The 17,608-nt window shown below is 43.5% G+C and overlaps 1 protein-coding gene across 5 annotated transcripts in view; it reads left to right on the top strand.

The window, feature by feature from the left end:
* The window catches only part of IFT22 (intraflagellar transport 22), a 245,641-nt gene that overhangs the window by 61,118 nt on the left and 166,915 nt on the right, over positions 1–17,608 (top strand). For all 5 annotated transcript variants that reach the window (XM_078679352.1, XM_078679351.1, XM_078679355.1 and 2 more), the window contains one exon: positions 10,739–10,821. In XM_078679352.1, the coding sequence (XP_078535478.1) occupies positions 10,739–10,821 (83 nt within the window). The remainder of the gene's footprint in view (positions 1–10,738; positions 10,822–17,608) is intronic.

A 17,608-nucleotide genomic window follows, 5' to 3' on the forward strand; every position in this document is an offset into this window, starting at 1 on the left:
AGATCAACTGGAGACACCAGAGCAGATTCAAATAAGGCAAAACTTCAGGGTATCCAAATATTGGTATTCATATAATTATTGGGGTTCGGCTCGCATACCACTTTAGACATCCTCTGCTTTCTCTCTAGATATCCCATGGTGCTACTTGATATTGCGTTCCTCACTTGACAAGCCATTTTATCTCTCATGTCCTATTTCCCTCCTTCAATTGTATTCGTGGGTTCCTGGTACATTCTCCAGAGTATTCACAAATACTTTACTTTATGTTTTCTCGTTTTTTTGTTGAGTCTGCCTGCACTAGAGGGCCCACAGTGCTTTGTAAAAACTAAGTGCAGTTGAGAGTGCAAATGGGTGCTGGAAGGAGGCAGCTGGTTGAGATTGGAGGTAAAGCAAATTAAGTGAATTTGACTAATTTACCTGAATTGAGAACAGAGAGCTTAGAGATATGTTAAGGAGGAAATTTCAGTCTTCTTCAATGAAGAAAATTAATCCTTATGACACCAGCTGTCTCGCTAAAGCAAAAAGTCAGCAACTGCTGGAGTTGACCCAGTCAGGCAAGCTAGGTTCTCTTCCCCCATTGAAACATACAACAAGCCAATTCGGGGATTCTGAAACGACTGAGACAAATGATAATAACTTAATGAATGTAAAAGATGTGGAAAATTTGACCATAATGGTGGAACTACTCTCCCGGCAACATAATCAGACGTTACCGCAGCTTCAGAGGGGGGCCTAGTAGATAAAAAAAATCTACCTGTATTAGATAATCGTGATTTGGAGGTGAAGGAGAAGAAAAAAACAGCTGGCCCAGGAAAGAGGGCCCCGGATAATTGTGTGCTGTAGTGGGAACATGTGCGTTCTTTCTTCCAGCGAGATGTGGTGTGCTGCAGTAGTCCTGCAGTGCGTACAGTTGTGGGGTGTGGAGGTTGCATCCTGCCATATAGAGACTTTCCCTTCTAAATCTATCTATATGTAACATATGAGACTTCTTGTCGCCGGTGGAAACTCATGCAAATAATATGTGAATTTAAAGCTGTGGGGCCGCAAGCCCATAATATTTAACCAGCAAACTAAAAAATGTTGTGGGCGTGTAAATTTCAAGTTTTTTTAAAATGCAGGCTGCCAGGGAATTTCCTCCAGACAGTAGGTAGGGGTTGAGGAAGGTTCGCACCCCAGAAAGAATACATGTTTTAGGGGAGGAGACAGTGGTCCATAGGTGCCAAATCAGTGACACCCATAATATGTGGGCGGAGGAGGCCCTTGCTTTTGGGGGCTCTTTGGGAGGTTGGTCTTGTTAGGGATTTGGAGGAGGTGTTGACAAGGGGCGGGTTAAGTTGGGGAATGTGGAGGAGTGTTGTGGACGGGAATGTGTTTTTGCTGGTATAGAAAAGCTGGATAGCGATATAACTGATCCAGTGAGAGGTGAGGGTAAAGGGTTGAAAAAGAAATGGTGTATTGACCAGTGCTGTGCAATCAGAATTTTCTGCAATCGGAGGTCTGTCAGTAATTACAGGCTGAATAATAGAATGAAAAGCCAGGACATTTGTACTTGGTGTGGACAATTCAGCCAAGTATAATTTTGCTCCAAGAAACTCATTGGATAAAGGGGAAGGAGGATAATAGGATAAAGCACCTCCGACATTAGGAAGGTTTTTCCTTCAGCTAAATCAGCTGAGAGAGAGGTCACAATTCTGGTAATACATGGGACGTTTGGGAAATATTTCCCATTTATTGATGATGGTTAAAGGTATTAGGCAATACTGCAAATTGAAGTAAGCAATCAGAAAATATTAATTTCCCCATATTATGGTCCGGTAAGTGTTGATCCGAGTTGTTTACAAAAGATTGGATGGAAACTAAGTAATCTCCAAGGAGAGGTTTTATTAGGGGACATTTTCATTTTGCCCCAGATATTCTCTCGATTCCTCGGAGCCAGCAAATGAAGCGTAAAACTGGAGAAAGGTTTCAAGGAAATGTGTCATCGTTTAGTAGTAGGAGATATTTGGGGAAGAAAGAATGAGAGTCGGAGATCATATACCTATTATTCGAAACTATACTTTTTTGCTTCCAGGATTTATTCATTTTTAGCATCCTACTCCCTTTCCATCAAGAAAATCCCACATCTCGCTAGTGGGTTGTCAGACCATTGGGTGGCCTTCCTGAGATGTGATGTACCCCGAGATGGGTGCTTGCTAGAATAATTATATTCGAGCCGGTTGTTAATCTAATCCCTTTGAAATAATGTTTTTTTTCACTACTACCGATTCCTCTGCGGATATCTCCATTGTATCAGAGGCCTGATATCAATATAAGCATCCATGAGAGAGAAATTGAGGGAGAAAATTGGTTTCTTACACGAGGAAGTGGGCAGGGCCTATCGAGCATTAGCCTTGAATAACTCTGAAGTTTTGATAGAGAGTTCGCAGATTGCAAATAAAAAGATAAGATATTTTTACCTACAAAGGGAAATAATAATAGGACTCTTCAACAAGAGGTATATGAGGCAGGAGATTTTGTAGGTTGCCGTTTAGCTTGGCGGGCTAAAGAGAGGTCCAAACAAAATTTGATTTATACAATTTTGGACCCTCTGACTAGCACACATATGCGCCAGAGAATATTAAAATTTATTTTTGGGAACATTAGCAGAATTCATATAAGGATGAACAAGCAGTGAATGATGGGTTAGAACAGTGAGTTACAGGTTTCCTTAAAGGTTTAATATTGCCCGCCCTCACGAATGAAGCATCCTTCCTTTTATTAGACCCTTTATCAGAGAAGGAGGTAGAAGACATTATTATACTGTTTCCTAATGGTAAGGCCTCAGGGGAAGATGGGTTTGGCTCAGGATTCTACAAGGTTTTGGTTTCCATTCTTAGCACCCCATGGCTATACTTTTTTACTAACATTACTTGGTGGATGGTAGATCCCAGATTCTATTCGTAAAGGGATAATCGTGATTTTTTTTTAAAGCTAGGTGAACCGCCAGCTTACCTGAAGTCATATAGACCAATAACTCTATTGAATACTAATCACAAAATCTACACACAAATAGTTTAGTAAGCGGCCCCACATTCATAGCCAGGGACCTGAATAGTTTTATTAGTGGGTGTAATCTTTATGCTAGTATTTATTTCATAAGTGAAATTATTGACCTGGTAACAATGGATACTATTCCAGCTTCAAGTTTGAAAGTCTGTGGGGTGGTTACAGAATGAATGAAGAAAAAATAGAATGGCTTTTGCTGAACTCCCATTTTTGAGGGAACATGATAAGGCAGGCCCCGAAAATATATTTAGGTATTATTTATTTTATTTTAAAGGTTTTATATAGCGCTGTTTAGACCCGGAGGTATCAGAGCGCTTTACATGAGCATCAAATCATAGTTACAGGTTACATCGTTACAGAGGTTACACAGTTATTAGAGCATGGCAACATAGTTACTTGTAAGGTTAAGATAAACAATACGCACAAATACGTAAGGGGAAGCAGGCAAGAGGAAAGATTCAGGGGAGGGGGGAGGAGCTGGGGAAGTAGACAGGTAATGAAGGCGGGAAAGAGGAGGGGAGGGTGAAGGACATCTCATGGAAAGAGGAGGGGAAGGGCGACGGAGACACAAACCGGTAGACGAGTCAAAGCAGCATTCAAAGTCCAGTAAGCTGTGATCCCAGGGGAAGTGGTATCACTTCCCTATCTCTGTTGCGGGAGGCTCCCTTAACGCAGAGGACTCTCTCAGAGGGGTCTTCTGAGACTCCAAGACCTACATACTGGATCCTTCCCCAAACAGGGGACAGGGAGTGTTTCACAAGGGGTGCCATACCATACCTCAGCTGTGAGTGGCTCCCTTGGCGCATTGGACTCTCTCAGCGGGTTCGCTGAGACTCCAGAGAATAAATATTGGATCTTTCCCCAACAAGGGGAGAAGGAGTGCTTAGTCAAAGGGCATATAGTACAGGGGGCTAGGCAGACTAGCAGGCAAGGTGAGAGAATCAGGGGAGAGTGGATAGGAGCTAGGAGCTGGGGAGGTATACAAAGGGAGAAAGAGTACTAAATGGGAACAGATTTAATTAATGAGTTATTATATAGCGCTGGCTAGATCCGATGGAATCAGAGCGCTTTACATGAGGGACAATAATGTTGCAAATTACATCAGTTACAAATTACATAAGTATCAAGAAAAGCTTTTAAAGAACATAGGGGACAAGGTGAATGGAGCAGGAAGGGTAAGGGGATAGGGTAAAGGAGTAGGAGCAAGACAGGACGTAGAGACGAGGGGAAAATCTGCCCAAGGTCTGGCTGGGTAGGTGACGTTAGGGAGGGGGAGTCAACAACCCATCTCCTCTTTAGCTATATGGTAGCGCTACCGGGCATAAGCCAAATCGCTAGGTCTCCATAGTCTGGGGTAAGTTCCGCAGGTTCCAAATCCTGATGTGTAGGCAAGTTAGGGGATAGGTTCAAGGTCTGGTCAATGTCCAATTGTTGACCCAGGGAAGTAAAACAATGTGTAGGGGACCACTAAGGAAGCCATCTTGGGGTCAGGCAGGGGACTGTACTGTACACTGGTACTCTGGTGGCCATCCTAAAACACCCAAATACATGCACACGCAAACACCATCACAAGCACAGACATGCACAAGCACACACAAATGCGCTCACTCTCATATACACGCAGACACGCACAAACGCACATACAGAAACTATCAAGAACACAGGCACACATACAATCACATCCTCAGGAACAAAAATACCCAAGGACCTACAAACAAATACATGCCCACACACACACCATCACATGCACAGACATGCACAAGCACACAACAAATGTGCGCACACACTCTCATACGCGAACAGAGGGCGCACATACAGAAACATACAGAAAATTCCACACGCACAAGCATACATACAATCCCATGCTCTAATACAAAAACACTCAAATAAATGCACACACCATCACACGCACAGACATAAGCACACAAACAGAAACATCTGCGCGCACAAACACACATAGAATCACATGCTCTAAGACAAAAACACCCAAATACATGTCCACACATCACACGCACAGACATGCCCAAACACACACAAATGTGAACATAGTCTTTCATACACGCACAGGCGCACACACACACGTGCGTCCGCACACACCCCCTCATACACGCACAGACGCACACACAAAAGCACTCCCATGACACATTTCTCCAGAAATGCCGCAGCATTGATGGCACACAAAGGCAGAGTCAGCGGTACCGATGTCCTGGGGTCACCTTGGTGTAATGGAGCCTATCCCTCCTCTCAGCCGCCATCTTAGGGTCAGGCACTTAATGGTGCACGATCTTGGTTGGGCTAAGAACATAATGGCAACAAAGATTGTCTTGCAAAAAGAGGGAGTAAAGGCCGGTAAGAGTCTTACAGAATGGACGCTGTACCTTATGGGCAGGATAGATTGAGTCTCTCTTCTTCTGCCGCTTTGCAGGATGAGGAGGCAATGGGCCTTTTACCAGGGAGGTCACGCAAGGCGAGGAGGGCACCCAGCAGCCCCAAGCATACCAGGTGGGAAGAGCTCGGAAATCCACAGGGGAGCCTTCGGCATGAGTTAGCCATGATGGGTAGGGGAGCGAGAGATCTAGCAGCAGAACCAGCGGTAGTCCAGTAATAGACACAGCAGCAGGGCTGCTGTGATGTGAGAGAACAGGCAACAGCAGGGCAGCTGCGACGTGAGAGAGCAGGCAACAGCGTCAACGGCTCGTGTGAGGAGTGTGACCGCCTGGCGGGAGGCCTGGTCCGCAGTTCACTCCAGCCGCGATGGGGTTGATACAGGCATCGGGACCGGGTCCCGCTGTAGGAGAGCTTGCGGCATGAAGAACAGAATGAGGGAGGAAGATTGGCCATCAGAGCCTCAGTTTGATCAGGGAGTGGTCATTTGATAAGGGTCCTGAGAGTACTTAACTCAAAAATTAACGAGGTATGGTTCAGACCATCTTCAAGGCCATTTTGAGCAGTGGCCATTTTGAGTATTGGCTTAAGAGTGGAAGAATAACCTTGAGTGGCTCCATTTTGAGGCTCGTTTGGAATAAGTAATAAGATCAGAGCCACGCAGTCTAAAGGAGGTCATTACCTCGTAGCTCCAAGCGAGCTGCTATTGTTGCAGGGAAGTTTTAGATAGCAAAGACACTTACCCTGTCAAGGTACAAACCGGGTGTAGGAGTCAATCCATTAGCACCAGGCAAAGGCAGCATGAATGGAGCAAGGCAGAGAAAAGCCTCTTTTAGTTACACAAAGAGGCATCAGTTGCAGGCAATTCGGCACAGAATACTACAGAGGCAGCTGCAACAAAGTAGCCGGCCAGCTCGTCAATCCTCCTAATTACTGCCGTATGTACACACTCCCAGCAGATTGGGAGTCAGATGGTTAAACCCCTCAAAGAGAGTCTCCGGACGAATCGGAAGCAAGCCTGAGCAAAGCACTCTTAACAGGCCGCACATAAGGAAGTCGTCACCGCAGCCTCGAGCTCGGATGCATCCAAGTCCGTGATGCAATCATGAATCCGGGTTGCAAAAGTCACCCAGAGGCAGCAGTGAGGTCTTCAGCAGCTCCTCGCGGCTCTTCAAGTCTTGCACACAGTGTCTGGTGGTGCATTAAACCACTGTGCCACTTCCTTGCTGTGGAGTCCCGCAAGGATCGCCACTGTGGATTCCCCTTTCTTTTTACCTCCGACCTCCTGTTTTTGAATGGGGGCTGCATTTTGTTTTTGCTGGTTTTACGACTCTGGGCACTTCACTACTGCTGACCAGTGCTAAAGTGCAAGTGCTCTCTATCTAAAATACTATGGTGGTTGGTTCTGCCATGATTGGAAAATTTGATTTACTAGTAATTCACTGGTACAGTGCACCAGGTGTGCACAGGGCCTATAAATCAAATGGTACTAGTGGGCCAGCAGCACTGATTTTGCCACTCACATAAGTAGCCATGCAAACATCTCAGGACTGCCAACAGCAGTGTCTGTGTGTGCAGTTTAAAACTGTCATTTCGACCTGGCAAGTGCATCCACTTGCTAGGCCCAAACCTTCCCTTTTATCACATGTTGGACACCCATAAGTTAGGCCCAAAGTAGCCCCATGGGCAAGGTGCAATGTACTTAAAAGGAAGGACTGTACTGTTGTGTTTTACATTTCCTGTTAGTGAAATACTGCTAATTTCGTTTTTTCACTTCAGCAAGGTCTATCTCTCCCATAGATTAGCTTTGGAGCTGCCTTGCAAAATCTTAGAAGTGTATCTACCAATTAGTAGATGATAGAAAATTGGAGTTTAGTGTCTCTGGACTCACAATTTAAAAATACATCTTTTCGTGAAGTTGGTTTTTAAATTGCAGGTCTGAAACTTTTAGAAAGTGAGAATTATCTTATTTTAACCATTCTGTGCCCCTGCCTGTCTCTGAATACAAGTCTGGGTCAATACGACATTTGGGCTGTTGGTCCATTCACTCTAGATAGTTACACAAAGCATAGCTCAGATGTGCCCAGCATATCCGGATGGCCCATGACACCCGGCTGATGGACCTTCCTGAGCTAGACTGGTGGGAGGAGTTTACACTGACACCTGAATAGGGCTGTGCCTGTCCTGACAGAAAAACGTCTCCACCCCCTTTAGTGTGTCAGGAGCCCGGGTAAAGCAAGGCAGGGTATTTTGCACTATAAAGAGTTTCCTTTGAAGTTTGCCAACTTCAAAGGCTGAAATGGGTATAACTACTGAACCTCTGACATCGAATACTCAGATTACTTCTGGGTTAAGGATATTCTGCCAGGCGGAAGAGCTGGATAGCTGTCAGGAGGGACTGCCACTCTACTGTGTTGGTTTGCTGCTTCTGTCCTGGGAGTAGAAAGGACTGGACTTTGCTTTCTACATCCTACTTGCCAAGGTCCTCCGAGGGCTTAAGTTGAGCTTGCCTCCTGTTGGAAGTATTGGGGCCATTAAAGAGTTCACCTGCAGTACCTGGGGTCCTTTGCTGGGAGTCCTAACTTGTCAGTTCCTGGGCCCTGGAAGTGAGTTTGCTGTGATAACCAAGAAGAAAGCATTGCATCAGCTTTGAGTGGGACTTTGGAGCCACCAATGCTCGTTGACATAGTGCCTCTGCCTGCAGCGCAGCCATGGTCCCCACTGAGGGCAACAACTATGACATACAACCAGGCCTTGATGCCACCACAGCACCCCGAAGTCCCGAGTGCCATGTCACTGGCGCCTGACACCTGACGTTGACTCTGCGAAGTCAACACACTGTTGTTTGACCTTCAAAACTTCATTGACCTCGCACAGTCATAAGGAATCACTGCATTGCCGCATCACCTCCACTGCAACAGTAAGGAACCGACACATCACCTCCCCTGCCTAGTAGTAAGGATCAGACAACTTACCTCCCATGTAGCAGTAAGGAACCAACGCCACACCAGCTTTAGCGATGCCTCACTTCCCTGGTGCGGTGCAACATTTTTCTTTTTCATGGTTTTGCAAGGCACAGTTCCCGGTGTCCATGTGACTTCGCAGATGGCCCATGCTCCCTCGTGGTCGGTTCCGAACTGTTGGATTCGACTCTGTCAAGCACTCCGTATAGCCCAAGCCTGAACTATTCTGCTTCTAAACTTTTTACTTATATTTAATATTGAGAAAATCGTATCTTGCTTTGTGTATGCTAGATTTTTGCCATTTTGATTTTGTTTCACTCATATAAGTAATGGCTATTTTTCCAAACTGCTTTGGAGAACACTTGTGGTGTTTTCACTGTGTTACTGCAAGCGTGTGAACAAAAACTTTACACATCGCCTCTAAAATAAACATGACTGAGGGGATGAGCATGGGTATTGTATTGTATTGTATGTTTGGATTTATATAGCGCTTATAACCCAGGGGTCTCTAAGCGCTTGCCTTGGGAACCCATCCTGGCTTTTCCCTGTGAGATAGCCCCTACAGGGCATCCCCAAGGTGAAAGCCAGGCATCCCGCCGCGGGGGGCCGTTGTGGAGATTAAGCAAGCTTAATGCCCAGAGTTGCAGAGTGTGAACCCATGATTAGGTCAGGCACCGAAGCGAGAATTATCGAGTCCGTGGACATTTGAGCTCAAGACCCTGCTGCGTCAGGAATTGAACCCTGGTCCCGGGTCTGACCTCTGCTTCAGGGTCTGCCTGCTCTAACCAGTGAGCCACACTTCTGGGTGTAACTTACTTACCCTGACTAGAGTGAGCATTCCTGCTTGGACAGTGTGCAAACCACTGCCAACCAGAGACCACCATTTCTAACATTGGTGATCAGCGGTGATGATCGGACTTATATTTGTACATTGCATACAGTTATTGGGGTACACTACTTCCATATCGCAAACCATTACACCACAGCATACTGTTTTTTTTTCTCTTTCTGTTTTTGCAACTTGTGAGTTTTCACAATCATGTCTCAGTCTGGTGAGCCATCAGCTTTAGCTGCAGATTTGGTGTTTTAGCAGGAGAGATTGGAATCCTATACGGTGCCTCAGCTAAACATTTTTTGCAAGGAGCTCAAATGTCGCTGAGGGCCTGGTTGGAAGCCAGGGCGGCTGGTGAGCCCAACCGAGGATAGGAATGATAATGTAGATATGAAGGAACGGAGCCTTCATGGTAATTTTGTGAATCAGGATCTGCCGGGGGTGGAAGATTACCCTCCAGGGCCAGCAGCAGTGTCTCTTCTAATTGTCTGTCCCCAGAGGAGCTGAAGGACAGGTGGGAAGCAAGAAAGCTCAAGCTGGAGCTGGAAAAGCTTAACTAAGCATGAGAGGGAGTTCCATTTTGAACTACCTAGACTCAAAAGAGGGCCAGAAAAGGCTATCTTGGCCATAGAGAAGGATAAGCTGACCATGGAGGAGAGATGATTTTGGCTCAAGTGCTGAGCTTGAAAGAGCTGGATTTGAAGGACAAGTCCAGCACAGATGGTGGTAGCAATTCCAAAGTGTTGTCCGAAGGAAAAGTGTACATACCCAAGAACCAAGGGAAAGAGTATACAATGGAAGATGATGTATGTAGGTGGTTCAAGGGTTATGAGGAGCTCTCCACATGCACCGGTACCCTGAGTGAGATTGGGGGGGGGGCAGGCTTGGAGAACTATTACACAGGGAAGGGACACATTGTTGACGCCAGGGACCACAAGTGAGCTTACCTACCCTGCGATGAAGGATGCCCTAATCTAGGTATGGTCGTGCCCCAAGAGATACCGGGATAAGTTTAGAAGGAGTACTAAGCTTAAATCTCAGATCTAGTTTAGGTGTGTTGATTCTTTTTGTAGAGCACTGGATGGTTGGGTGAGGGCAGTGAGCTTTATTCATTTATGGGATTTGTGTTAAGTTATTGAACTCCTGTTGAACTGCCTCATGGCTGCTTTGTACAACTTGCAGTCAGGAGGAGAGGCTTATCTCATCACTTAGCTGTTAATCTCTTCGCATTAAAGCTTTGTGTAAAATGGCTGTCCATCCTGTATGTGGCTTTTGCAAAATATGCAGATGTCAGCAGAAATTTTGCTCGTCAGGAGGAAATTTAAATAATATATTCTAGAAAGTTATTTCCCCACTATACATGATACAGTTGCAATTCTAATCAAGGGGTTACTAAAGTGATATCAATAAGCTCTCTGTCAAAATAATGGAAAATTGCATTTGAATAATAAAAATGTTTAGCTACCTGTTATTGAATTAGCCACCCATATGTTTTGCTTTTATATTTTTGTAGTGTGGAAAAACTGTTTTGGCCAACTTCTTGTCTGATGCTACGGAAACAATTGGTGGTGAATACAATCCAACTCAAGGTGTCCGGTAAGAAAGTTCATATAATGTGTCACCTGATTTGTTACCAGTATTTTAAGATGCTTAGCCATCCTTGTGACAATTCTTTGGCAGTTAAACTAACCATATGTTAGTTTAACCACACAAGTATAACAGGGGTTACAAGATAGATATGGAGGTTAAAGAGAGTAGCACCATCGTGTGAGTCAGTAATGCCTTTTTTGTGTTCGTTCACCTCACACCTAACAACATAGATTACATCTTCAATTCCTTATTTTCTCTGTCGGGGGCAGAGTGCGTTGCAGTATCACCGCATGACCTGAGGCTTATCGTTTTATATCTAATTGCTTTGGTAGCCTCATAGGAGTTCAAAACTTATTTCACCAATACATTTAAAATAAGTATTTGCAAAGCCAACAGGTCTAGACTCCAAAAGCATGAGATGTTGGCTTTGCCAATGATTTATTCTAATTGCATGTATCAAGACGCATTCATGTGCTTAACTGGCAATGTTGGGATGGGTTTTCTATTCCAAGATGGCTGCTGCAAGCGCACCCAGGCGTCGTAAACATGCACAAGCATGCTTTGTGATGCGTGCACATGCATAATGATGTAGGTGGGCATTTTTATTTTACCCTTCTGGCATGGTGAATGGCCATGGCAGAAGGTTAAATTAAAATGTAAAATATAAAATAAAAAAAGAAACTTTCTTGAAGAGTAATCAACGGATTCAGTGGCCCAGAAGCTCTTTGCAGCTAGCTACCTGTGTCCTTTTAAAAATTTAAGTAAATAAATAAATACAAATAATAGTTCACAGGAAGTGGGGGAATGAGGAGGGAGAATAAAAGTAGCATGTGAGTCATATAAACAGTGAATCAAATGACCCGGCAGCACACCGCAGCTGCCAAGCCTTCGTAAAAACAAATAACTATGTAAATAAATACCTAAATCATGGGATGCCCAGGTGGGGATTTAGGTGCGAGCATGAAGAGGTGAATGAAAGTAGGACAGGAGGGAGTAGAAAATGCAGGGGAGAGTGCAAGTAAACACAATGACCATGGAGGGCTGAATATAACATTTAAAAGAGAGTCCCCTCTGGAATGCAGCAGATGCAACACATCTATTCAGAACAATGTGAGACTTAACTACTCGTGGACTGGTCAAACACAAGAATAGGAAGGAACGCCATTGAATTAAGAGCAGAACAAAAAGCTGTCCGATCATGAGCAAGGGGCTGACCCAAAGCCCATTATAAGTATGTGTTATTTATTGGAAACAATACGTCTGTGTACAGATAGTTAAAGCCTCCTGTGACCAAGACCTAAAAAAAAGCTTAAAATGGGACCGTGGTCACTGGTCAGGAATCCAGTAAGGGCAATAGCCTCGTTCTCCAATTCTGGATCCGCAAGTTACCCGTTCCATTTCTACAGGACATCTAGGATAATGTTGCCATGTAAGCAGGCATGATTCTAAAAGGGGTAATAATTCAGCCACCAGATTAATGATGATGAAGACGCAGTATTTGATCACTAGTCAATTCCAATTCGAACTAATGCTGCCTGGAAATCAGTGAAGATGAAATAAAGGCAGACATTTGTTTGGTAAGATCTGGAAGGACTGAGAGCATAGTGTTCCTGCTGACTAACATCCCTCCGGCCATCAGACATCAGCAGTCGATGTGGGGTGAGCTGACTGTAGGTTGCCAAGGGACATGGGAATCCTCACTTCTCCCCAGAAAACCTTTCTTTAAGATGACACTTCTGCTTGGGGAAGGTAAGCACTCAGCCTCCTATACCAACACCACACGATTTTGGATCGTAAACATTCTAGTAAAGTCATGTATTTCTTTCTATGTTTTCTCACGGTATTCCAGTATTCCGTAAGAGCTGCACTGTAGCATGTAATATACACTTTCTCACAAAGTATATGTTATTAGATTAACCACAAATAGCTAAGCGTATTGTTAAATTACCCCCCACCCCCCACACACATATATGAGACTTCGCATAAGTAATGCAGGCCAGAACTGCAGCCACGGGAAAACGATTTCTGGAAAAAAAATGTTGATCTGCTTTCAAGAAAGGGATTTTTATTAGGATACCCAAGTAAGGGAGCCCGTTATCCACAGAAAGGTTCCAACAATATATATATGGAAAACCAAAGATGATATGATCAGTGTTGGTCCCACAAAATAGACGTTCTCATAATAGAATTAGAGGAGCGGCAGTATTCCCATTTCAGCCATGTTGAATCACACGTGAAAACAAGTCTTTGAGGGAGAAGATTGATACCTGCTGGTGAGGAATCGCATACTTATATTGCTTAGGGTGTGGCATAACCTAGAACATCCTAAAGCCCTTAGACTTCATCCACTTAGCTCACGCTGCCTCTGAGATCCTGAAATTAAGAGTATCACCACAGCTGAAGGTTTTATGCCAAGGCATATTCTTGGAAAAATCCATCTAAGACCTAGAATGGCATTGAGATATCGCCTGGCTGGACCTGTCTCAAATCAATTACTATTATTGGCTTTCTGATTAATCACAGCCAAATAGCAGTGTTTGACCTTTTTAGTTTACAACAAACATATTGGCATTAAGAGAAAAGGTACTGCAAATGTCACATAAAATTAATTAAATGGATGTTTATACTTATGCACATGGAGGCCAGCACACCTATCACAGTAAGCTAAACCCGCACACCTATCATATCTTGCTAAGTTTTACTTATTTTGTGGTAATACTCAAGTTGGAATGATTCAATCTAGTGAGTCCTTCAGTAGCCACTTTTGGTCATATATTTCCTATTTCCTTTGTTGAAACCTAAAAACGTGTTTCTAGTTTTCCCAATACAAGGCAAATTGTTCTTTTTTTTAAAAAAGCATAGGGTTTTTCATTTTGTGGCAACTATATTCTTCAATGTATATATATTTTTTAACGCCGAAATAGTCACTTCTAGTAATGCTTCTTATTTTGCTAAGAGAAATCCCTTTCAATAATGCAACTGACCATCATTTCGCATGGGTGGATGGGAGCATTGCAGAACCTCACGCTCAGAGTAGCAGTTTCCAGTGTGATACAGTGATGTCCACCCTCCTATTGTATATTAGGTAAGACTGAATCATTTATATACTTAGAATTCTGAATGGGAACGTGCGAATACTGGCCAACTTGTCTTGAGAAAGCTCATTAGACTTCCACACACTGGATGAAACGTATTCTCTACGTTATACTTCATAGGCTCCCAGTCATTGCTGCTTTCCATTTTCTGTGCTTTGCTCATATGTTTTAATACTCTCTTGGTACTGTAAGATTCGTATTCTGAGATAAGGTGTCTGCTGGTACCTATCAGTCATTTGTCTTTCCAAGCAAGCCTGCCTCTCTTCTGCAGTTGGTGGTCCACATCTTTGTAAATAAAACAAAGGGAACGTTTTACTTTGCCAGAAATTCAACCATTCCTGGATCTACCTGAATACACATCATAGGATCACAGGACCCTTTTCCTTCTTTTGTAGTAGCTTGAATCTTGAGAGGAGATGCTATTTCAAAGTTGCTACTAACTAGCCACTGTGAGTCTCCATTGGGCTTTCTTGAAGCTTTGTGCCTTTTGATATCTGCCTCCTATTGACGTTTGCATCTGTACTGAGGGGAAGAACATAAGAGGAGCATGGGTGCAACCTTGCCTTCTTTGCAAATTGAGTAAGTAAGTAGATGGGGTATATCAGGAGTTATTAGGTAGCCTTCCCAACCAAAACAATTGTGATTTTAAACCAATCCACCCGATTCTGTCATTTTAAACAATGACTAGATGGCGTGCCTACAATATGTTACAGACTAGCATAGTCACAGACTCAATCGTTTTATTGCTTCACAATAAGTAGCTCCCTTGATGTGATGAAGCACAATGTTGCAGTATTCACTGCATTTCAACAATTCTTCCTAAATAAAATGTAAACATCTCTGCTAAAATTCACTAATCACTTGGATGATTTTCGGCAAACAGGATCTCCGGTCCAAAAGCTGATGTGACAATTGAGCACAACGCTAAGGGTCAAAGTGCAATCAAAATTCACAAAAAGTTAACAACGTACCAGTAATTAGGGATCCAAAGCACACTCACGAAATACTTTTAGAAAACACCAGACCAGCATACCATACCCATCCTTATCTAGCCATGCATAGCCATTGATGCACTACTTTAGCCACAACTAGTCAGACAGCAATGACAACAAAGGAGTGCCTATTTTACTTGAGAGGGCACAGAAGGCATCTTTGGCTGCTAGTTCTCCCCCTGCACTGGTCTCTGTACTTGATAATTTGTGCTGATTGTTAGAAAGCAGCCTTCTTAAAAGTGGTGACTGGGCCTGTGATTTGGAGATCTGCAACATTGTCTTGCATCATTTAGAAATAAAAACCTCTAGTAAGTTTAAACAAGTGGTTAATACATGCCTAATTCTTCGTGAAAGGGACTTTGGCTTAGTGTGTGGATCTGGCTGCACTGATTGATTTAAAAATGTATACGTTTTTGGGCGCGCAAATACTGTCCGAACGCGAAACACAGCTTAACACTACAGAGAAGCAAATGAGGAGAGGTGGCCCTCAGCTTTCGAAGAGGAAATTCCTCAGGAGTTTCCTGAATATCATTAATTGATCAGAAGTGTTTAAAGGGTGTGGGAGCTGATTCCAGTGTTGAATTACTGGCACTGAAAAAGTTTGTCCTCCCAGTCAAACACTCTGATACATAGGAACATCTAACAGGCTCCAAAATTAGGCGGCATAACACTAACAAATTTGCTATACGCCGATGATCTGGTCTTGGACTACAGCGCCTTCTAGACGTGACTCACAAGTTTTCGCAACAGAATGGCCTAAATATAAACTTTCATAAAACCAAAACCATGGCAGTAAACCATCACAAGAAGGCAAAACCTAGTTGGTACCTGGCTGGTAAGCATCTAGACCAAGTAACAATCTACAAATAGCTTGGTGTGTTGCTAGACCATAACAACTCATTTAAGCCACAGCTGGAATCCTTGCGAAGGAAGGAAGTCACAACCTACTTAGCGCTGAAACCTCTGAAGAAGCTGCTCCCGGACTTAACTCTCGACCCTTTTCTAAAAGTCCTCCGAGCCAAATTGAAACCTATAATCACCTACGGAAGTGAATCTATGACCGGTAGAGACGCCGCAACTCTTGACAGCATAATGGCATCCTCCTATAGAGCAATTTTCCATCTTCCCAATTACACTTCACCAGCTCAAATTAAGCTGGAATTTGGCCTTCAAAAACAGGCAGCAGACAGGATGGGAGCCTTTATAAAAAGCTGGCACAAAATTAGAGCTGCAGAATTAGGGTCCTTAAATAATCATCTCTGGGTAGAGCTGCACCGAACCGCAAAATTGCCAGCTTATAAGTATCTTCAAGAATCTATTAAAACCTTAGGCTTGACAGAAGCCTGGAACATCTCAATCAGCCACTTGGAGTTTAAAAAATTAGTAACAAAGACAACAAGGTTAATATCATCAATAGAGGATAAGAAAACATTGTCCAAACGTGCTCACGGTTGGGCTGTGCTTAATAACTATAAAGTCCTCAAACCCCAACCCTACTTTATAGCACAAACAAAGATTGCCACCAAGGAAAAGTTTTTAAGACTTCGTCTGGGAGTTGGCCTGATTAACCCATTTCTACCGCCTTGGGAAAGAAAGGGATGCGAACAGACTTGTCGTCTGTGCACCTGCGGCACGGAGAATCTCGTCCATATTATATGTATCTGTAAAAACTTAAAGGACATACAGATCTCCTTGTTGAAACCATTCTTTAATCTGCACGGCGTCAGGTCTTGCAGACAGGCGTGATGCTGTGCCTTATTCCAACTTTAGTACAGCTTAATTGCCGTCTTGTAAAATTCTTTGAAGTAACAGAAAAAAGGCTGAAAAATGCACCCTCAGTTGTCATTGTCTAGATCCGTTCAACGGCCCTGGCCCTACAAGATCTTGCCTAGTAAAGGTATCTCATGGTTTCCTAAACTGGTACTGCAAATTGCAAGCAGGCCATCAGACATCTGTCTCATGCCGCACAGATGTTTCTTATTAGTTCAAAGTGATATATTTTATCAAACTGACTTTTCAGTGACTGAGTGTTAATTGCACAATTGATTATTTTTTCTTTTAATCTAGTTATTTTAGTCTTGTAAACTCCTCACTTATTGTAATCTTGATTTTATTGTTATGTGCTATATGCAAGGTTTTAATTAATCAAGCATAATAAAATTACTTACTTACTTACTTACTAACAGGCATGTGCAGTTGTTGGTAAGGAGAGTCAAGTATTAGTTTGCATCCGGAATAGGGAGTTCTCAGGGAGTGGTAAGCTATGAATTAATGCACAAGGGTTTAAAAAAGTTCTACATGGAGATGGGCAACCAGTGTAGCATTTTCAAACTGCCTAATGCTGAGGCAGTGTGTGAGGCACCGAGAAGTGCAACCTGGCCGCAAAATTCTGAATTTGTTGAATATATCAGTGTAAATACAGCGATGAACCAAGAAGTAATGCACTGTGGTTATCCATGTGAATAAAGATTGATACATGGTTCACTAAGCAATGCGACTCGGGTGGTAAAAAAGGAAGAACCTTGTAAAAGATTTGCAGCTGAAAGAAGGAGGAAGACAGTAGTTTATTAATCTGCAGAGCCAAGAAAAGGTTGCAATCGAAGAAAACTCCCAGATTTCTGAACACCAAAGACCGCTTGGGAGAGAGGCCAAGCTGGGCAGACCAAGAATCGCCTGGAAGACCCTGGGGTCTGTTTTTGCTGCAGA

This window comes from Lissotriton helveticus, chromosome 3_1 (assembly GCF_964261635.1).
Source record: "Lissotriton helveticus chromosome 3_1, aLisHel1.1, whole genome shotgun sequence".
NCBI lineage: Eukaryota > Metazoa > Chordata > Amphibia > Caudata > Salamandridae > Lissotriton > Lissotriton helveticus.